This window comes from Rhamphochromis sp. 'chilingali' (assembly GCF_963969265.1).
Source record: "Rhamphochromis sp. 'chilingali' genome assembly, chromosome: 21".
Lineage (NCBI taxonomy): Eukaryota > Metazoa > Chordata > Actinopteri > Cichliformes > Cichlidae > Rhamphochromis > Rhamphochromis sp. 'chilingali'.
Window position 1 is genome coordinate 23,953,106 of NC_137949.1, and position 22,760 is coordinate 23,975,865.

A 22,760-nucleotide genomic window follows, 5' to 3' on the forward strand; every position below is an offset into this window, starting at 1 on the left:
ATATTCCAGTGAAATTCCTTTGAGCCCAACGTGAATGTGGGGAGTTGTCCAGCACGAGTATTATGATTGCAGGGTGTGCTTCTCTGTCATCTGTTTGTTTGCTCGTCTTCATGTCACAGTGGCAAGTTAGAGTATAAAAGCCTCCAGATATTATCCACATGCTAATGCACACATGTTAAAGCTGCAAAGGGTTATAGTTTGAATTCCTTCCAGTGAACCGTACAGAGCAAGATGTTTGAAGGCTAAATATGTTCACCTCTTAAATCTAAAGCGTTCAGTGTTAATATTTGGATAATTTGTGCAATATCCAAAACCAGGTTTTTGGCATCTTTGTGCTAAAACAAAACAGTCCAAATGTGTATGGAAACTGTTTAGAGCCCCAGGGGCCACCTCAGAGCTTTTAAAAAGGGAATGATGAAATAGTGTTTTTACTTAAAATGTGTATCAACCAAATGGCCGTTTTAAAGGGAAAAAAGACATATGCTTTGGCTTTAAATATATCTTAAAAAATCTCAGGGGTGGCTCTTTACAAAGTCCAACACATGCTTGTATTTAAATACTACTATACCAAATCCCAAAGCAATTCCCACTTTTGTATCTCCAGGACATGCTGCAGACCTTGAAGAATGTTTAGTTGGGATTAGCTGTGAGGCTCCTTATACTGCCCCTATGCTCCTGGTGGCATTAACTAACCCACTTACATTAAAATATTGCTTCTTGCTGCCTGAGTTCAGGGTTTAATTTGCTCTGGCATGCCATAAAAGATAAGCTTATACCTTTCCCCATAATTCAGTGTCCAATTACAGTCATGATGTAAACTGTTGAGCCGGCTCCCTCCCTGGCTTCTTCTTCTGCTAGACAGCAAATATCCTCGAAGGCAGACATAAAGAGATAAAGATCCTTGTTTCTGCAGTGCATCTCATATAGTGAACAAATACACTCTGCTGCCAGGGTTTCTGGTAAAATGACATTGAAGTCTGGAGTCTAAGGCTTTCCCTGAATTGCTCTGCTCTATGCTGTGTTTTAATATACTTAATGGAAAGGTAATGAAAGGAAGACACAAGAAAGATATAGGGGTGTGTCCTTTAAGTGCCTCCCCCCCCCATTGCCAATTGTTAACCTGCTAAAATTTGGGTAAACTACTGGCTGTCGTCCCTGTCACTTTCCCCAGTCCAGTTAGCAGACAGCAGAGGAAGGGCGTGACAATCCTACTGACCAGCTGCCACATCCTACTTCTGCAAATCTTGAATGACTAAACAACTGTGAGCCTTATCTGCACTAGATGACATCTAGAACTAACGCTGTATTAATGTGAAAAATACTACTTAAAGAAATGTCAGCTAGAGTGAGTTAATTCCAACACATTACGTGATATTCTTTGTCATGACAACCAACTCAATTATTTTCAGAAGAGAACCTGATGTTTTTTGGCTCGCCTTCAGATTTTTAGTTTCTTTAAATTCAGAAATTTCGTCTTGATGCATGCTCAATCATCCAGGTAGGTAAATCCACAAAATTTGATTCAGTTCATCTGGACGTAGCGTTTTCAGTGGGAGAAACGTTTCAAGGAACTGACCTCACAGCCCATTGTTCCTTCAGTGGTACTAGTTTAAGTGATACTGTTTATAAGACTGGGGACACCTGCAGTCAGCTGAGACTGAAGAAGTCACTTGGGTGAGTGACGAAATGTTTCTCCCACTGAAAATGCTATGTCCAGATGAACAGAATCAACGTTTGTGGATGTAGAATTTCATGCCTAACATCTCTCTCGGCCCATCACAGTTCACTTCAACTCATTGTTGCCAACTTAGTGACTTTGTCACTAGATTTTTTTTGTTTTTTCAGCATCCTGCAAAAAAAAAAAAGTACTCAAAACGAAACACCCCCGCCCAAAAAAAACTTCAGGCGGTACTCCTTCGCGAACGCTCTTGTTCTCCCGCTGCTGGCGCAGTTTTTTCACCATCTGCTCTGTTCAGCGAGTGACACCGAACAACAAGGTTTCAGCTAGTGACAGACAGCTGTGCAGCTTATGAGAGGAAAAAAACCCATCAAGTTGCATCTGTTTCTCTCAGTCATCATTTTACTTGTAAACGCAGACAAAAATCACAGCACAGCCATTATATCTAACTTTGGCTTTTGCAAGATGATGTTGAAGGGCAGGCGCTGCGTAAAAAAAAAAAAAAAAAAAAAAAAAAAAAAAAAAAAATCCGAATTTTGCATTGAGGGATTGTTGCTCTTATTCAGTATTTTGGCTGTATGGAGTGGCATTTTTGTCTTTTTACCTTGATGTATATTTACGTCTGTACTGTTATGCAATGTGTCATGCCATTGGTCCTCTAACAGTCATTATGCTCGTGATCTCTGCAGAGTTTGAGACATCTCTCATTAAGTGCTCTCTATCTGCTTTTCTTCTGTTTTCCCAGCCCCCTTCTCAAATGTTTTATTGCTAGAGGGCACTGGGCTCTAAAGAATGAGCTCATTTGGGGGCCTGGCATGTCATTCATTGATTCATGGTTAGCCCATGCTGCCCTGGCAATATATAACCTTCACTAACAGCTGACTTGCACAGGAAAATGGATGGGACCTTCCATATCTTTCTGTTTTAAGGGGAGAAAATAACATCCTATCAGTCTGGTTGATCTATGGTGCTCCCTTTTAACACAAAATGGCCATTAAATGGCATGTGCACTATTCGTTCTCGTGTACATTGCTATATACACATATGCGCGCCATGTGTATTGTGACGAGAAAAAGTTTACAACTCATTGAATTAACAACAGAATTTAAAAAAAGATCCTTATGCAAAAGATGTTCCTTACCTGAGTAAGAGCCTACAGTTTGAGCTTCTCTTAGATTATGTATGCAGACACGGATGTCTTTGTTTATTTTCTCAAAATCTGTGCGATGCCTCTGCTGAGCATGAGCTTCTCAACTATAAAAATCTAGAATGTGTGTAATATAATTTCTTGCCTTGCTGGCATTGTTACCCACGCAGTAAACGGTTGTTTAGGTTTGCATTCCTCGAGTCTTACATGTGACAGCTCTTCATTTGGATTTGGTTATAAGGAATTTGGAAATTTTGCTGCGTCAAAAACAAAACAAACAAAAAAGTGATACCTCAGAAGAGAAGATATGGCAGTTCAGAGCCCAATGTGCTGGATGCAGATTGGCTTTTATTTTTACTGGGAAAGTCTGACAAAGCTTTCAAAGCCTGGTGGATATTGTTTAGTGTCATACTTTTGATTCCTTCTCAACAGTACTATTGTTTTTTCCATGTAAAGTACATTTGACTAAATAGATTATATCTAAAGTGTCTTATCTTGCACCACTTAAACAAACCCCATTGCTATTGGACTTGGTTTTTATTTGGCTTTAAATGAAACTTTTTGAAGAGAGAAAAAAAAGATTTGATATTTTAAAATCTATTTTCAAAGTGGCACTACTATAGAGAGCAAACTATTGGATTCTCCAAGCTATAAAATGAGTCCATTCTAGGATCACTGACCCTCTTTCATTTGCTTGTCTAGGTAACAGCTAGGTGCTAATAATCAAACAGAAGTTTAGGCACTGGAACATTGAGGTGGGTCATAATAACACAATACCATGATGTTCCGATCCCAACAAATTCACTCCAAGGACATAGAATTTGCAAAAAAAGGCAAAAAAACTCTACAGGCCTCAGCTAGCATGTTAAATGTTAAAGTTCATGATTGTACAATTAGGAAAGGACTAAACAAGTATGGCGTGTTATGAAGCGTTGCCAGGCGAAAGTCTCGTCTCTCTAAGAAGAATATATTAGCATTTGTAAAGAAGATTAGGCTAATATCCCTTTGGATGAAGAGAAGATGGATGAAAGTCAAATAGAAAATAATTGCTTTAAGTTACTTGAAGTTGTTCTACAAGGTACTGAATCATGGGGTCTACTTGGTTTTTTTTTTGGTTTTTTTACTGGACTGGATGGAGTTCTGAGAAAAATCTTTCGCTTTCAAATGACTGTACATGTTTTTGATATATTGTGTATGCGAAACTGATTTTATTTTTTGTATTTGTGGTGTAGTGCTGCATTAATACAATGCAGGCTGGCAGTAACACCTCAAAAACAGCAGGATCGATGTCGTAATCTCTCAGTTATTTTATGAGAAGTAACATTCACCATCTGTTCGCGTGGCAGTGTTGGATATCGCTCAGTCAGTGACACGGGTGAATGACATCACTCTCTAAAGATCTAATCTGTGAACGTAGGTGCGCTATGGAAGGTTTCTTTTTTTCCTGTTAAATCGAGGCCCTGAAAAGAACCGCGAGTCGATGTGAAAGATGTGCATGAAAGACTGCAGATGAGGGAGCGTGTTTTTATATCTTTGAGATATCTCCCACAGTGGAGTGTGGAATGAAAGAAACTATTTTGTTTCTGAACATTTCCAAAGCCAGTCAAATGTGAGTGGGAGGAGTAGATATGTACTTCTTTTGAAGGTGGACTTATTAGTTAGTTATCGCGTCAGATCAATATATGCGATATTCCCAGCTGTACTTATTTCATATCAGTTCAGCTGAGGTTCAGTCTGCACTGCTTTTCGTATTGTTGGCTTATCAGGAATAAAAAAAGAAAAAAGATTGTTGGCACGCCACTGCAGTGCACCTGTATGTTTAATTCTCAAATATGGCACAAGGGACTTGTTTAACAAACTGTACACTGTGTAAAAATGTTTGGAATCTTTTTCTGGATATTAGTTGTGGATTACAACTTTCCATAAAGCTGAGTAAATTCCCCAACGTTAATTAACCTAGATTCCCAAATACGGCACCAGACTATATGCTTAGATTATTAAAGCTGTCAGTCTAAAAAGAAAAGTCTTAAGAGTTGGATATACATCCAGACTATACTGCTTTATATCAGTGATAGATAATTTACTAAACTTTTTAATTACACATACAGCAGAGTAAATATATTTAGTAATAGATGGATTTCAGATGGACTTGGTTGATGTATTTTTTTAATTAATAATCTTTTTTTTAGCCTGTGCCACCTGCTGATCTGGCTTTGAGCTTTTATGCCTCTCCAAAGGAAACTAAAGACACACCTTTAGTTTAGCTTGACAAAGCCTGTATCATCCACCTGTCTTTTGGGCCCATTTTCTCAGCTCCTGCTGTTTCTGTTGCGGTGGAAAGAAGTTGCGGTTCCTGTGTGCTTGTGAGCACAGACTGGAAAGCGGGAGGACCGTGTTGATGCTTAAAGAAGAAGATGTGCATTGTGCAGGCTAGCTCAAAGACTGCACTCCAATGAGGTCCCAGGAGAGCACTGAGCATTGACTGAACACATTTCACATTAACACAAGAGGGGAGCAAGGGAATGAGCAGGAACAGGGCTGGTCCTTTTACTCCTTGGCAATACACAACCACAGTTAATGAAGTGTTTTTGAAAGGTTTTGCTTGAAAATGGGGTGATAAGCAGCCGTAAAGTATATGTCCGTCATTTTCACTGCTACAACAGCTCCTTGGCTGTGACTTCTCGCACAGCTCAGAATTGCATAAGACTGCTCAAAGTCAGACCATAAGCTGTGCACTGGAGCTGGCTACATTTCGCTGCCTTGAGGCTCATGTTTGCTTCCTTCTCCTATTTCTGTTCCTTATTCTCTTCCTTGCATCCCCCATCTACTTATCCCCCCCTTCCCGTCATGCTTCAGCGGACCACCTGAGGGGGGCTATGTGCTGGTGACAGCTTGAGGGGTGATGTGGGCAGCCTTCCTTTATAGCTAGAAGATAGTGTAGAAGAGGGAGAGGTGCTGTGGAATAGGGCTTTGAAAGTGAACAAGTCCACTGCACTAAAAAAAAAAAAAAAGTCCACTGCACTGATTTGCTACTAGGTAGCAACGAGACCAAACAGTTGATGCATATTTTCTGTATTTGCTTTGCAGTGTGCTATCTAGTTAAACAACAAGAAAATAAAATAATTGTGAGCAACTGAAAAGGTTGAACTAATTTAGAGTGGTGCATGTGGAATTTAAAGAAAAGCTGTGACATACCCCCAGTATTGTTAGCTAAACATGCACATGCTAAAAATAGAAATACCGCATCAATATATTGAAAAAGCTTGTTATATTGGGAGGATTTGATGCATAACTCTGGAGAGCTGTACAGTTTGTGCACATTGAAGTGGGGCTTCTGTCAGTTAATGAAATTAATTTTGTGAAGATTGGGTCAGTGTATTCAAGGGGGGGGGGGGAGGCTAAACCGTGGCAACTACTCTGGAATTCCTGCTAATGGCCTCGAGGCTAGCTCTCAAAGCAGGTCAGTCTAAAAGGATGTTGGAATCATATTGCAGTTATCTGGCAAACATTATTTTCTGTGTGGTAACTTGCACTAACTTGTTTTGGTATCTCGTCTGTGCCATAGATATAACCAAGGTTGCTAATGCTATCTTGAATGATAACTTAGCATTTCATCCTTTCATCAAAATGTGGTCACTCCTGACTTTGAGAGATGAACATGCAACATGCAAAAATGCAGAGGCCATAAAACAGCTCTGGTCTGGTTCTGATTTTATTGCTCTAAAAGCTGTATTAGCAGTATAGTAAGAATTATCAGTTAATGATTTTATGAATTAATTGGCAGATCAAAGACTTTCCGAATTTCAAATGGGACATAATGAATGAACAAACAGGCTATGGATGTGCTGTCTGCATATGTAACAGTAAACCGTCACTGGGGACAGTGTCAAATCCATGAGGAACAACTGTTAATGTGTGTTACTCCTGTTGTTGTTGTTTTTCTTTTCCTTTTTTCCCCTCTTGTTCAATTTGTCTTGCTCTGTTTTCTTTAAAAGATGTCTTTTCAACCAGTCAGTGTTCTACCTACACACAGCATCACAGCTGTTCAAATACTCCCAGTTGGAATTGATTGGGTGCACACAAACACCTCTCCCTTATTGCATACCCATAATCCTTTACCCAGCCAAGACCTATGCAAATGGGCAGGATCATAAATCCTTTATTAGGAGAATTTGCAAGTCAGAAATTTTATTAAATATGTACATTTTATGTGATATGAGATTTAGAGTTAACAGGTATGTAAAGTAATAGTTAGCGCTCCTTAATGAATCAAAGGTCTGCACATTGTCAGGAATAATCTGAAGACTAAGCTCTAGCTAATTCTTTATAAATAAGGCTGCAAGTTTTTCAGTCGGTGCCGGAGCTCAGAATGGCAGTATACTGTGCATGAAAGGTCTAAATTGAAGGAGCTGTCTTATGTTGAATGCAAAATAGTCCTGTGCATATTTTGATGGGAAACTGTGCTGTCTCTTAGCCAAAGTCTGCGGTTGTTGGACATCTCCAGTTCCAAAGAGAGACACATTTATTAGCCTCTTTAATTACTCTCCTGGCTGAAGTTTTTGTTTACTTTTAAGATTTGCATTGCTGAAAGAGCACACAAGAAGATGGATAGAAAGAGAGAATGTTTAATAAGTGCTGGCTGTGAAAGATTAAGTTGGAAATGTAGAATCACTACTACTGCTCGATTGTTACTTAAGCTTTCTAATCTTCTGTGATGAAAGTAGTATGTTTACCTAAAATAAAAAACATTGTCAGCACATGGTGATTGACGTTGACATTTTAATTTTAATTTGTAGTTTTAATTTTTTCAAAGAAAAAAAGTCAAGGCCATATTACCATCTTCAGATTTTTGTGGGAGGAGAATATGGTGACCTTGGAATACATTATATCTATGCTGAACGTGTTGCATTTTTGTGGGTGAGGTGCCTGTGACAGGGAGATGATTCATCTCATTTTATAGATCTTCTGTGTGTGATGTAATTCAAATGAAACCAACATAAAAGGATATATTAGAAATCACTTGGAGTGTGATGATGGGCTCCTTCCTCCATGACTATTTATTAGATTATCTTATATTGTAACAATGCTGTTGTGTCTAAGGCTTTTAAGTTCCACTTGTTTTGAAGTATTTCTTTTGGTATGATGTAATCCTGCTTTAACGCTTAGACCAGAGAACACTGAGGGTGCTTGGTAAAGTTTGTCCTTCTGCAGGTTTGCTTTTGTGCTAATCAGTCAAAACACCAAACTGTACTTCCACTAAGCTGCTGAGCACTAATTTCAAAGCTTGTTGCATTGTTACAAAAGACTTTACTTTGTGGGCAGTTGTTTTTATAAGCAAGTCAGTTTGATGAAAATGGTGTTTTGCAGTCTTTGCCTCGCTGTAGAGTAATTCAAGCGCTACTTGAGGCTGACAGATTAGTTCATAAGCAGCAGGGTGGCCTGTGCTGGCCTGTGATGTATGCGGTTGTAAGTGGTCTGTGTCTGAAATGAATGTGTGTGGCTGAGAAAATGATTACGTTTCAGTCCTCATGAGGGGGTTTGGGCCTAATTAACCTACTTCTTTATGACTGTTTCTTGTGCTCACTCACGGTTAGGGCAATAAGCACACCCTCCTTTGACACCATCACACGTAATGTTGTGTTTACTGTGGTCTAGTCGCCGTCCTCCAGAAAGAGATTGACTAGTAGAAGTTGGCTTGTTGTAATGGAAATATGATTGCTGTTCTGTATCTGTGAGACTAGCAGTACTCTTAACAGCTTCAGCTGAAGTCATTTCATCTTTGTGAGTGGCAATACTTCCAAGGAGAATATTGCCAAAACATTTAGAGATATGCAATGCTAAGACTTACTGCAAGGGAAATGCAGCTATAAAGGATTTTGGAAATAACCTAATGAGCTGTGCACTGTGAGCAAATTCAGGTAGTCTTGTGTGGATTTTTCTCTGCTGGAAAACAAGATTAACTGGTCCAAGACTAGGTTTGTGCATGGACAAAAGATCTAAACAAATCTGCAATTAAGTACCTCAGCTTTGTGCTACCATGGTACAAGGAAGTGTCTCCTCTTCTTTCCGAAACCATTAGAATTTTGTGTATAGCACAAAAGATAAGAGTTCCAATATTTAAAGAGCGCTTATAAAAAGTTACTTTAGGTAATGTAAAACTAAAATGTTTAGCAGTTATTTTATACTTTCAGTTTTTAGGGAAAAAAAACTACCTGGGTTCCTTTCGTGTGTACATTTGACTTGTGCTGTATATTGCCCTCTCACTGCCATTACACAATGCTGCTTGCACCTTGTTTCAGTAGATTCACACTTCAAATTAGGATCCGTGTTATTTATTAGAAAAGAAGAATGGGAAATGCCCTTAATGTACTTGCTAAATGAAAAATGTGTGTTTCAGGATATGTGAGATCTTTGCTTTTTCTAAGCACAGTCTAGTTGGTCCTACTTAATTTAATTAGCTGGTTTTCTTCACTCTCTTCTCTTCTTCAGTGAAGCCTGGATTGCTCCACTTTAACTGGTGACCAGCTGTTTACGTCTGCCTAAATCAGAGATGAGTGCCAAATCTGTAATCAACAAGGAGGTGTTCATACCTCACGATGAGAAGATGCTTGCTGCTGTACAGGTGAAGCGGAGGACAAAGAAAAAGATCCCCTTCCTGGCCACCGGTGGTCAAGGAGATTACATGACATTCATCTGCGTCTCAGGTCAGGACAAATTAAAAACCTCCTTTTGTTTGCTTATGTTTAAATGCATTTTATGCTTTTTGCCTTTCTATTTGCGAGAGCGCACCAGTTGCGCCTTTGCAACCCACAGTCACATTTCCGCATGTCTCCCATAATTCTTCCACTAATGTTCACACTGATGAGCATGTTTACGTTTTCCCCTGCCAACAGAATGACACACTAAATCAATTTGCTGCAGGGCTTCATGTCAATCTTTTTAAATAGATTAGATTTAAGCTGAAATTGATTAATTGCTTCACCAGAAATTCAGGTTTCAGTTGTTTCAGTTTGGGGTTTTTCTCCCTTATTGTTGGAACATTAGCTGATGTATTACTTGTTAATTGAATTACCCAGGCAAATTGTTCATGAGGAGAATATCTAGATCCTCCTTAATTCTCGTGCCAGAAAAACTGCTTGTGAAAATCTGATACATTTTTCATTTTCTGTCTTGAACGCTGCTCTGGCAGCAGTAGATTACATGACTGAGGGTTATAGTTAACTTAAGGATGATTATGAGGAATTTAAAGTATAACCAAGCAGCTCAAAGCCAGTAAAGCTCTGTCTATGTTGGATTCAAATTCAAGGTTGCCTTGCAGCAGGCAAGTTACTCAACAGTCAGCCTCTTTATTTACACCCTCAGATACATGTACATGAAAGGCAACTGTAGCGAGCGCAAGCCACAAATTGTCAGAGAGTGGACACTGTTTTTCTAAAGGGTTTATAATGAGTCATTTCGCCTTTCATGTGGAAATAAGTATTGCTTGATATTCACTTCTTGTAATGCCAGTCTCGTCACGTCCCTTGCAGCAGCGTTCACCTTTGTATCTCATTTGAGCTTGGCCACTGTGAAATATATTAAAATCACTTGATGTCCTAATTGCTTATTTTGCATGGCAGAAAAATGTGGTAATTATCCGATGTTGTAGCTTTTTGTTAAATTCAAAATTACTTTGTATCTGAAAATTGGGTATCTATGTTGTTCCTTTGCCTGACCTAACGTCGTGTGTTTTAATCTATCTATATTGTATTTTCTATGTCTTAATCCTCACTGACTTTGATACTCCTTGTGTCTGCTCTACTTGTTTCACAAGAGCAAAATAAAAAAGAAATGCATGTCACCATGGGCCAAGGGAGTCCACGCGTTTGTAGAGACATTTGATTTAGGTGGTGAACATCCGTGTGTAAGCATCAAAGCCTCTTGCTGACATGTTTTCTAATGACTCCACACCTCCGATACTGTGTTGTTGTCTAAGAAAAAACATGCTTGGTGTCATTAGTTGGCTTCCATTTGATTTGCTGGAATTGCTGCAGTTGTTTGTCCTTTCTGCTTGGTAAATAATTTTAAGTTTGACTGGATATTTCTCCTCATTATCTTTTTCTGCATTCATTTGTTGCCATCATTGTGTTGCTACTACTTTATCTAAGCCAAAAAATGCCCACTACTACACATTTTACAACAGTTGCAATCGGGGCAGTTGAGTAATTGGTCAATTCACTGACCATCATATCCATAGATGACGGGCACATAGTTAATTAAACAAAAAATACCTCCAAAATTTGATTACTGGATATTTTTTTTATTCATTAGCTGAGCATTATTCTCAGATTCTCAACTCGGTGTTCCAAACATAATCTTTACCCACATGGACCTCCTAAGTAATGGTAGTCAAAGTGTATTTGGTGACTTATTTTAGCATTTTTAAACATCCTCAAGTGATTTATTAGTGGACAGTCTGCCTGTTGTTATTGCAAAAGTTTGGTGGTTTTGCATGCATGTGTCCAGGACTGGGGGAAGAAAATACTTTGGATTTATAAACCCAAGATTAATTTGTGCCACAGTGATTGCAATAGAAATCTATGGAAAAGAAAAGCATACCATATCATCTGTCAAACATGGCAGAGGCACACATACATGGTCATGTCTGGCTGCCAGTGGAAGTAGCATTATTGATGATGTGAAAACTGATAGAAGTAGCAGGATTAATTCAGCCCAAATGGGCCATCCAGGCATTTTGCAAAAGCAACCCAAGAGTTTCTCGAGGCAAAGAAATGGGATGTTATTAAATGGCCAAGTCGTACTCCCTATTCCAGCCAAGTGGAGCATGACTTGTAGTTACTGAAGACAAAACTGAATGCAGAGACCAACTGAAGATGGTTGCAGTAAAGACCTGGCAGAGCATCTCAAGGCAATGTCTGTGGCGAAGGACTTTTACTCCCAATATTAAAACCAGTTCTTATACGTAAAGCTGGTAGTTTGTTAATTCAGAACTGAAATTGGGCTGCGTATAAAAATGGTTGCAAGTACAAAACACTCAATGCAGTCATTTTGTTAAAACCTCTTGAATTACACCAGAAAGTATGCACTTCACTCTGGTTTGATTTGAAATGCACTGCAGAGATGTACTGAGATAAATATTTACAAAATCTGCCCTTATTCGACTGCCTTTGCCCCTAACTGTACTTTTATAGAGATTTTCTACAGTCATTGGCTCCAACCTTGGTCTAAGGATGGATAGGAATGCTGTTGTTGAGTATGAGTAAAAGGACTGTGAACTGTTGCATTCCCACTTCTTTTATTATTTTTTGGTAGGTTTTTGCATTGGTTTACACAAAATTTATGTGGACATAAGAAACGTTTCACATGCTGTCATCATTTTCTTGTATGTAGGAATGCATGTTGTACCAAAAGAAATCCAGAGAATACACTGTCTGAGAATTCTGCTATCACCACCATTGCACCCATTTATCTTCCCCTAGACACTCTGACTGTCTGCATTAGTGGTCTCCTGACTCGGCTGATGTTTTGTATCACATGTGGGAACAGAAGTAGTGCCTTCACTACTTCTGTTTCCACAAGTCATGTGGCTTTTAAGCCAGCACAGCATTGTTCTAGATTTTATGTGCGTTTTCCTATGAATGTGCTGCACAATAACACCACAAGTTTGAAACTAGTCAGCTCATGGCTCCCAGGGCATTTTAAACAGAGGGCAGCTTGTGTTGCTTACGTGTTCAGGATGTGTGTAACTGTAAAAGTACTGTGTGTGTGTGTGTGCGTATAAGGGTGGGGGATGGTGCTTGTTGACAGTCTCATGGCGACAGTAGCATATACTTGAAGCCTGGGGGCCAAGCAGTGGCAGAGTTATGTAATCTGTGGGATGTCACGGTTAAAGGAAGCCTAAAGTACCAGAAGCTGTACTGTAGAGACAGCCACAAGAGATTCACTCTCAAACTGAGTAAGGTAGCAGAATGAAACCACATGACTTCTGCGCTCACTCCAGGATCATATGCTTTTGTGTTGTCAAAAGAGGAGTATCTGAATACGTCAACAATCAAGATGTTTTTGTAATAAATCACTAACCACTCAAGTCTTTGACTTGTGTGTTTGTTGAGCACATGGCTGTTTGTCTTAGGTAGAGAGCTACATTTATTAATGGAACAAAAAAGCCTGGACACCTGCCAGTTGGTGAGCAGTGCCGCTTACTACAAATTACATGTTGCTGGAGGAAAAACGAAACTAGTTTAGCTCACTTAGCTGGCTGTTGTTTGACTTTAGAGTGAAAGCTTGTAAATTAATCTTATGTTAGCAAAGAAGACTGATAATAATCTTAAATTCCCTGCAGCAATAAACTGATTTCCACTAGAGGAGGGGGTTTTTTTGCCCACAAGGTCTAGCAGAGAGCTCTCAAAAAACACTTGACTTTTTGGTGTGCATGATCATCTTTCTCTCCTAATTTGTTTGATGTAGTTCTCTGCATTTTTTTTTCTGTTTCAATCACAGTCTAGATTTAGTATGTGTATATACACAATGTAAAACTAAACCAGTGATATCTGTTATTCATATTACTGCCTATGCTAGTTGTTATTCAACTTAATGTGAGGTTGCATAATTTCTATTCTTTCTCACTATTTAATTTCCTAGCTCTTTCAAGCACTGTTGGGGTCAGTGCATTGTGATTGATCCCTGTTCACATGCCAAACCACAGTGTCATCACAGTTTAAGTCACTGGTGGATCATTAACTTTCATAAGGGCCTGAATGAGAACAAGGTGTGTTGTGGAAAGCTCCATTAATATGATGAACTCAGTTCTGCTCAATACTGATTTTTATCTCTTCATAAAATTCCACTTTTAATAGTTTTTATAATTAGGCCATGAATATATGCAGTGGGCATAGTAAAATGGCAACAATTTATAATTTAAGTTTTGCAAAATTTCAGACTTTTATCAGTACTGTTGGCATTTTGCTTGTAGTCCAATTGCTTCATCTTCAGTTTTTCAGTTCCCCTTTTCTTGTTCAGAGAGAAAAATGTTAAAACCCAAAACAGACTACAACTGCACAAGAGTCTGGGTCAAAGTCTGTGTGGAAAATCCAAAAGACAGAGGAGAGGAGAGAGAGAGAGGTGATTGTCATTGAGAATGGATCTGTAACTGGATTTGTTAAACTGTGGATATTTGTTCTCGTAGAACGGTGGATCCAAAGAGAACCAACATCTTTACTGTTGGCATGCGAGTAAGACTGTTGCTCTCAGGCTGGCTTGAAAGAAACTGCATTTCATCTGCAGATAGGCCTTTGTCCTGCAGTTTGGTATTTAGTTCATTAGTGCAGTCACATCAACAGCAAATGCATTTGAGGGCTCTAGAGTGTTCTTGCATTTCTTCTCACAAAACTCTTAAGTATATATGCTTTTGAGTCCCATATTCTTTTTAACAGTTTGCCCAGGCTGAGCCACCTGACAGCTGTGTGGTAGCCTCTGTCACAACGTTTAGTCTCGTGCTCCTCCGAAACTGCGAACAGACTATCTGTGATTCAGCGCTCTTGCCTTGACCAAGTTAACTATTCATTAACAACATGGTTAATTTTTAGCACTGACTTAGATCACCTGGAGTATAATACAGTGTAAAAATACCAGTTTCTGGGTTCGTTTCAGTCTTTTCATCTTGCATCTGATTCAAAAGTCCAACATTTTTCCCTGTCACATTTGGACAACCATCGGGTAAAACGCCCACGAGTGTGTCCCATTTCAGCCCAAGCCCATCAAAGCACTTACCTTCGTGAACAAATCACTCCCTGTCGTAGTCCCTTTCACTGAGTGCATTGCTGTTAGCGCCTCCATAATCTCAAACTCTTTCATTATCCCACGTACAAAGATGAATAACTGGCTTGTGTTGCGGACATCACAGCTTTTGTTCAGAGCCAAGGATAAAAAGGAAAAAAACAGTCTGCTCGATCTGTCTTGGTACAGTTCTTCTGAAGAAGAGTAGAGTACATTCACTCGTGTTCATTTTCTTCTTCCTCATGGCATATTAGCATGGCAGAGTCCACCAAAAAGTCTTTGATAAGATCTCCATCAGAAAATGGCTTACTTTTTAAAAAGTTTTTATGGAAAATCACAAAAATAGTCTTGACTGCTCTATCCCTGAATATGTAAAGCTTGATAAAAAAGTTCTTGTTGCTTTTCTCTGTAATTTCATTTCCCATGAAATCCCAAAACAGTAAGTCATTCTGTTGGAGTTTATCCAAAGAGAAAACACTGTTTGGTGGCTGAAAAGGGACAAACTGGGTGATGTATATTTGTAGCCTGTTTTTTGTTTTGTTTTTTTGTGCATATTAAAGTTTTCAGGAGAACATGTTTGCTGGAACGATTGCAGAACCTTAACATTGACCAAGTTGGTTGGTAACTTTTTGTCTTTAATCACTGACGAAGCCCAACCAGCTATCAGAGTCTCTGACACATCCTTTGTGCACTTGGGAGCTTTACATGAATTTCCATTAAGACATTCAATGGCATGGTTGTATTCATGAATTGCATTTATGCAGGCATCTTATTTTGTGGGTTGGATTACATGTTTAATTTCATATGTTGGCTGGCTCTTACACATGTGCTGAGGCTAATGCTGGTCTCCTGTTTGTGGTGATTGTTTTTAAAGTTTAAGCTTCTTTTTCATCACACCAACTTAATTAAATGTTGAATAATGTAATGCAGTAACACTCTAGTTAATGTTGTAACACACAGGGATCATTTACTTTGAATACTGTTAATTGGAGCCAGTGACTTACGACAAGTGTGTTTATACATTAATGTTGCTGTCATCTGTCTTGCATCCTTGTGGTGTTAAAAATGATCAAAACTCTCAGTTACCACACTTTCTTGCGTATTGCATTTGTGCACTTTCAGCTTGACTCCATTCATCATCAGTGCCCTTGTGATTATTGATTCACTGGTGAGATGGGGCGAGTGGATTGTGTAGCGCAGTGGTACATTAAGCTGCTCAGACCAGCTAAAAAATCAGATCAGGTATGACCTTGGTTACCTGGTCCAGAGACATAGAAGTCTGAAATTCTCTTTTCATATACATACACCTTAGTTTCTGTCTCTATTTGCCAGGGTTTCTCTAACTTTAGCCGGAAGGGGATAGCTTAGGATAAGAAATGAATACTATCCCTAATAAATTAGTCAGCTGATTTCCAGCAATGCCTTTGTTCACTTTTTTAAAAATGTTTGCCGCGGCCTATAAAACAGACCAACAACATTAAAATGCGACAACAAGACTGCACATACCGATGATATTTTGTTATATTTAATTGCACCTTTAAAGGTGTCCCTCGAGTCCTACCTCCTATTGGTTTAACCTTTCCCCACAGAAATCACAGAAACCGGATTACTAGGATTACTAAAATGGAAAAACATTCAGCAGTTCCCCCATAAAGACTCATTTCAAATTAAATGTGTCAATTGTTTACAATTATTCAGTCCTCAAAGGAAAATGTAGTTTGACTGTATCACGTTTGAAGGACTACTTCAGGTCAGTTGAAATTTGACCACTGTTAAATCTGAAGCCTATAACTGAGGCAGTGTTAGACAATGTACAAAACATGCAGTATTTATGACCTGATTTTAAGATATTTTGGAATAGATTTGGTTTTATTTATTTAAAAAAAAAAAAAGCAAATTGATCTCTCCCATCAAGTATGTTATGTATAAATGACAGAGGGGAAAGTAACCATGTTAACTGCTGAAACATGTTTTTGAGACCAAAAAGGGGAAAAAAATCAATAGTATATTGAAACTGTTGTGGCCTTAATGTCGTTCTGCAGAATCAGCAAACACCTACAAGTCGCTTGACATGTCTTTCAACATAGACTAGCTGGAGGACTCCCACAGAAGCACATGTCTGAGGAAAAAGGGCGTACGAGAAGAGCTCTTCAGACAGCACAACTGAAATCAAACAGAAGAAAAAAAAATGCACTGCTGTGCTTTACCTGTCCGTTCGTAGAAAAAAATAACCGAGATACGACTTTGTTCATTTTAACTTTAAAAACAAAGTCATTTCTAGCTGAAAATAAGCCATTCCTACTTATACTTTTAAGACAAGAAGACAGAAAATTGTGCCTCTGGGGATGGTGCAAAGTTCAGTTCAGTGTACTTTACAGAGTTTTCTAGTTTGCTGTAGCATTCCTGCTGTATCTGACTGATATAACTTCTTTAAACATCTTGGGGAGTCTGGACAAATGTTTTTTAACGAGGTTCAGCCAGACGTGGGTGTCTGGATGACCTGGGTGCTATTCTGAAGATTGTTACCTCTGTGGGTTGCCAGTGGAGCAGCAGTGACTGATGCTAGTCTCCCAGTATTTACTGAGAGCAGAGACATACAGCCCACTCACGCACAACAGTAGATACATCAGCATGGCACTAATAACACAATCCCTGTAAGGAATCTGTGTGGTTATGTTCATCCATTTGTGTGTGTGTGTGTGTGTGTGTCATCCATACTAGAGCCTCTTTGTGTCAGTGTGCTATTGTGGGCTTATCTAGACTAATTAGGTTCTTGTAGTTCAGCTCATTTCATGGTAGGTTGACTACTTTCTTAAACATGAACTGACTTCACCTTTCACTTTGCACCCTTTTTAATGTCAGCTTCCCCCTTATTTCTTTGCCTCTTATCTCCCCTAGGCCCTTGATGAAGGCTTTTAAAAGTTTTATGAAAAGTTCTGGTCCTCAAGTGTCCTGAGCTGAAGGTAATAAGCAAAAGAAGTGATAGGTAGATGAGGTAAAAAGATTAAGGAGATGAAATGGCAATATTTTGTGGAATAGTGTGCATAAGTATGCATGCACACTATTTCCTTTTTTGTTGTTGTTGTTGTTGTTGTTGATCTGAAAAAAAAAATGGTTCGGTCAGATGGTCTGTAAAGAATTGCTGGATAACAGTTTTGCTCATGCAGAAAAACAGAATTTATTGGGATGTCTAAAACTCACTTGACCTTGATGCTCGATTGCTAGCAGACCTGGGGTTGTCATCCAGACTGATGAGTCTCCAGTGCAAGTTGAGCATCCAGCCATGGAGTGAGTGTGATTTGGGAAGTCTTTGTCCTCTTCTGTGACCTAAACACAAATCCTGATATCCCAACTGATTTCTTTTCTTTTTTGGGGGCCAGAGTATTTGGATAAAATGGCTTTAATCAACTTCATTTTTTTGGTATCCATCTTCTAGTGATGTGGTGGTTAGCTCAGCAACCTTACAGCAAAAAGGTCCTGTGTTCCAATCCTCTCCACACCTCTTTAGGGTGTGTCCTCCCTCTTGCCCTATGTCAGCTGGTATGGGATTCAACCCCTTGCATCCTGATTTATTGTTACACTTGTTGAAGTTATCACTTTTTAAACTAAATATTTCTGATAGAAACACAGGGACATAATCACGCATACCCATAATGCAGCATCCTTATGTTTTGTTGTCTAATACATCTTCTCACTCATACAGGACATACACATGGATGCAGCAGGTGTAGCTGATAGATGAAAGGCTTAGGTGCTCTGCAGGTTGACTGTGCTGTGTTTGGTGTTGTGCATACAAAGCCATCCCCTGCAGAGATGGCCAGCCTGTTTGGTCCAAGAAAAATAGGAACATAATAAGCATGGGTTGGGTGTACATCTTTTTTTAACCAGCACATACTGCTGAAGTTCTGAAAGCTGTATTTGTTGTACTTTTCTGTAACTAAACTGTTTATGAGGATTTCATCATCCAGCAGCTTCTTTTGTCCAAGATACATTTTATTTCATGTTCGTTCAGTTTATCATCCATTTATTCTTCATAAGCTTTTTTTCACAGGAATCTGATGATTTGTGTGGTGGAGGCAGTGTGTAGCTGGCTTGGAAGACTCCCTTCAGCTCCCTGTAACTCTTCTCTCTTTGGCTTCTGCTTGTGAAACTCTGCTATGTTTAGGGCTCTTTGTTTAGGACAGAGTGTGCTAACACGTAAAGCAGATAGGAGATGGGAAACGAGGCACTGTGCAGGTTTTTTTTTCTTTTTGAGGAGGGAGGTTCACTGTACCTTGCAAGCTTAGACAATACATTTGACTGCTGCAGTTTATTTTTGCTGTTTCTGAATGTTGTGGAAGTGTTGGTGGCCCAAATACGCCAGAGATGAGGTGATGTGGCAATGATGTGGCAGGTAATTATTTGTGTAGAGAACCACACAACACATGTTTTTGGCATCGTGTGCCCTGACCATATGTATTAGCTCTCTAACACAGCAAAGATGTCAGTGCAATTTCCTGTGTACATGGAAAAAGTAATCTTCATGGTGTTCTCAGCTTTTGTTTTGTGCCAACAAAGCTTGTACCCCACATCCTTCCTCTCATCTGTACAGTGTAAAATGAAGGGAGAAACGCAGAACGGAGGAAAAAAGAAGAGCTGTAGCACAGGAGTGAGCTTGCCCTCATAAAAGTCAACCATCCGTATAATTAGCTGATGTGCTGTTTTTGTTAAAATCTGAGCTTTCACAGGTATTAATAATCAACTTTAGTTACTGAATGAAATTGACTTTCCAACAAGTTTATGTGGCCAAAACCTCCATCTGAAGATACTGAAAATAGAAATGCTCAAAGGGAGAAAAATACTTTTACGGCCTGTATCTGGTCTGAATAATAAGGGTCGTTTCAGTACAATTCATTTTCATTACACAGCGTACCGACACTCTTTGATTACTAAAAAGTCTGCCAGTGCGTTATGATTCCGGACATTTCACAAAGCTGTGTTTCTCAATCTGTCACACCAATTTGTAGGTAATAACAACCCCCCTTTGGGGTAAGGAGTTGCCAGATCAAATGAAAAAGAAGCCAAGCACTGTCAGTGATGAGAATAATTGATCTTATGGAAATGTGTTATTTATTTAAAAAAACAAAACCCTTTTCATAGACGGATCAGTTCATGATTCTTTAAAATCTGCCCCGACTAAAGACGTGTAATGTAATGCATTACAATCTGTCATGTAATCGGGTTTAGAATAAGAGAAGGCAACCAGGAAATAAGCTGCTCCCGTTTTGTTTTTAATAAAGCCTGACCAATAAATCTGCCAGGTCCACATCAGTTCATTGCCGTTACATTGGTGTCAGCCTGCACAGTATATCATCATTGACATGAAATTGAAGTAGAGGAAAATCTTTTCTTTTCTATAATCGAATGTGTAAAAAAAATTTAGAATTGCATCGTGACATGTCCTTCAAGAAGATTGCTTTTCAGTTCAGGAATAGTCTATTCTTCAAGCACTATGGACCAAACAGGAGATTGTTACTATAGCCTTGACAGTTATAGACTAGTATTTTTTTTCACCTTTTGAGTCCTACTGTAATGGAAGCCATCACAATGAGTACTGTGGATGGATTTATATAACCTTATTCTATAGACAGGCTTGTCATGGTATATATTTATTGTACACGTGTGTAATTAACATGAACGACTTCACTTATTGACTTCTCTTTAGTTTACTTCATGTTTACTTTGAGGTGATAAACAGTAGTTTCTTAGATATGTAGTGGCTGAATGTTAAACCAGAGTCACTGTAATTGCCAAGAAGGCCTTGAATTAACAGATCATTTTTGTAAAGAACTTTGTGGTTTTATCTTCAGGGACTCATTTGTATATAACAAGAACAGGTCAATGCACCACACACTTCTCTGCAGGGGATCTCTGCTGTTAAATCCCTGGTTGCTTGATTCTGTACAGTTCCACCTGTTCTTTGTTGGATAAAAGTCATCATATATGGTGACTAAGGTCACTGTTGGCTGAATGCTACACTATTATCCTGGCTTTGTGCCTTCTCTAAAGTTTATCATGTGTTTGGCTGCAAACTTTGGCACATCTGCAAAAAGTATCCAGTCGTATAAAAACATATGCACATAATGCTGCCAGATGGCATATTTTAGAACTGTGGGTGTAGTTAAGCTGCTTTTACGAGTTCAGTGATGTTCTTCGATACATTTTCAAAATTAGTCATTGATCATCCTTTTTTAAATGAAGCATATTGTTCTATTTTATCCAAAATATGTCTTATGTATTTTTTTTCTGTGTTTGAAGTGTTAATGCAAATTAACACTCCCAACACTCCCTGAAATTCTTGGCAGCAGACAAAAAACTTGACACCTACAAAGTTTGACTAAAACAAATTTCAGTGGTGATAAATGACAGCTCTGAGAGTGGATGGGTCTCCTGTGTGTAAATTTACAGATGCAGCCAGTAAATCTTTTAGTCAAGAGCTCCTATGTGACTCTGTGTTGATGCTGCCTGAGATGCATGTCATTATTATTAATAATAAGAAAAGGAGGAGTATTTAGGGCTTCAGCTTAGACTGGGAGAGGAGCAGACCAGGGAGAGCAATGGATAGTGAGGCACAGATGATAGGGAGAAAAAGCGAGTGAAAGATCCCAGGGGTCCTGATCTCTGATAGTGTTTACTGGAAAGAATGAGGGTTTGAAATGGAAAGTAAAAGCTGGAAAGTTGTTACTGTTGTTAAGAACTTGAGCTATGAACTTTTTTTATATGCGTTTTTTTTTTTTTTTTTTTTTTTTTTTTGGGGGGGGGGGGGGGGGGGTCTCTATGGCTTCAGTATCTGCAAAAAACAAAAACAAAGATGCTCTGCTAGGTTGAGATCAGGTGACCGACTTGGCTGTTGAATATAAGTTCTTTATCTAGAGAAACTTTTACTTTGCTTTTGCAGTGTGTCCTGCATCTTTATCCATTTGCACTGTGAAGTGGCGTCAGTTTTGCAGCAGCCGTCACACTATCAATAAACACTAGTGGCTCAGTTCTACTGGTCATACATTCCCATGCTATATTATTGGCTCGATCATTTTAGACAGAGGATGTGGTATGGTTTGGATCCGTCCAAAGAGTTAGGTCTTTTTCCCCCTAGACTCTACATCCCCTAATTGGTGTTTCCCTGCCCAAGTGTAATCTGGTTTTCCTGTTTCTGGGTGCAGACAGTGGTTTAGACCTTGTTGTTAACTGTGTTTACATTCATGAAGGCAAGGATCTCTTGATTGTATACTTTGATAATCACATGCCTAACATTCTCGACTTGATAGATGTTGGGAAGGTGTCTTTTTTTGTTTGTTTGTTTTTTCCCTTCTTCTTTCCTCTTTTAAACCAACTATGCAATCGTCCACTTTAGTTGTCTTCTGTGGTCTTTCTGGCCTTTCACTGTTGCTGAGCTGGCCAGTGCATTCCTTCCTTTAAAGATTGTTGATTTGGCCACTTCTGAAGTTTTTGTTATCTCTGCATAAGGTTTGTTTTGTTTCAGCCTAATGATGACTTCCCTCTCTTGTGCTGATATCTCTTTGGCTCTCATATTGAAAGTTTCACTTAAGGATACAAAATCAAGTTAAGCACTTGGAATAAACTGTAGATCTTTTATTTGCTTAATTTGTGATGTAATCCAGTGTGAAGAGGCCTCACCCTGCCATGAACCTGCTTTTGAGTCAGTTGTTGTGTTACTTTGGAGTATTGAAAATTTGGGACTATGGATAAAATCAACCGTAATTACCAAACAGTCGATGTAATACTTTCATTAAATCCCTCAAGTTAAAGTGTTCAATCAAAACCTGATTGTTTAATTTAAACTCCACTATAGTGGTTCACAGAGACAAAATGGTAAAACTTGTAATTGTACTTGTACTCGTAACTGCCCGGAGACTTTTGGATCTAATTGCAGATGGCTTAATTATTTCCTTGCCACAGTTGATCCTTGAGTTGTGCTTGTAGGATTCTTTGTGATTGTTTCACTTTGTCTGACTTAAGACTTCAATAAGCTGGTGATATCTTTGCATACTTAAGGTCATATAAATTGAAGTGTATTATCTGAAATTGGATGTTTCCTCCAGAATATTGTTATCTGTGGAGTCCTGGTTTTGTGGCAGTTAAGAGACTCGTTTGTTCTACTTC

At 38.9% G+C, this 22,760-nt stretch overlaps 1 protein-coding gene across 1 annotated transcript in view; it reads left to right on the forward strand.

Annotated features, from left to right (window-relative positions):
- The window catches only part of stxbp6 (syntaxin binding protein 6 (amisyn)), a 64,822-nt gene that overhangs the window by 756 nt on the left and 41,306 nt on the right, over window positions 1-22,760 (forward strand). The window contains exon 2 of the mRNA XM_080870232.1: window positions 9,315-9,529. Coding sequence (XP_080726358.1) covers window positions 9,376-9,529 — 154 coding nt within the window. The 5' untranslated portion in view covers window positions 9,315-9,375. The remainder of the gene's footprint in view (window positions 1-9,314; window positions 9,530-22,760) is intronic.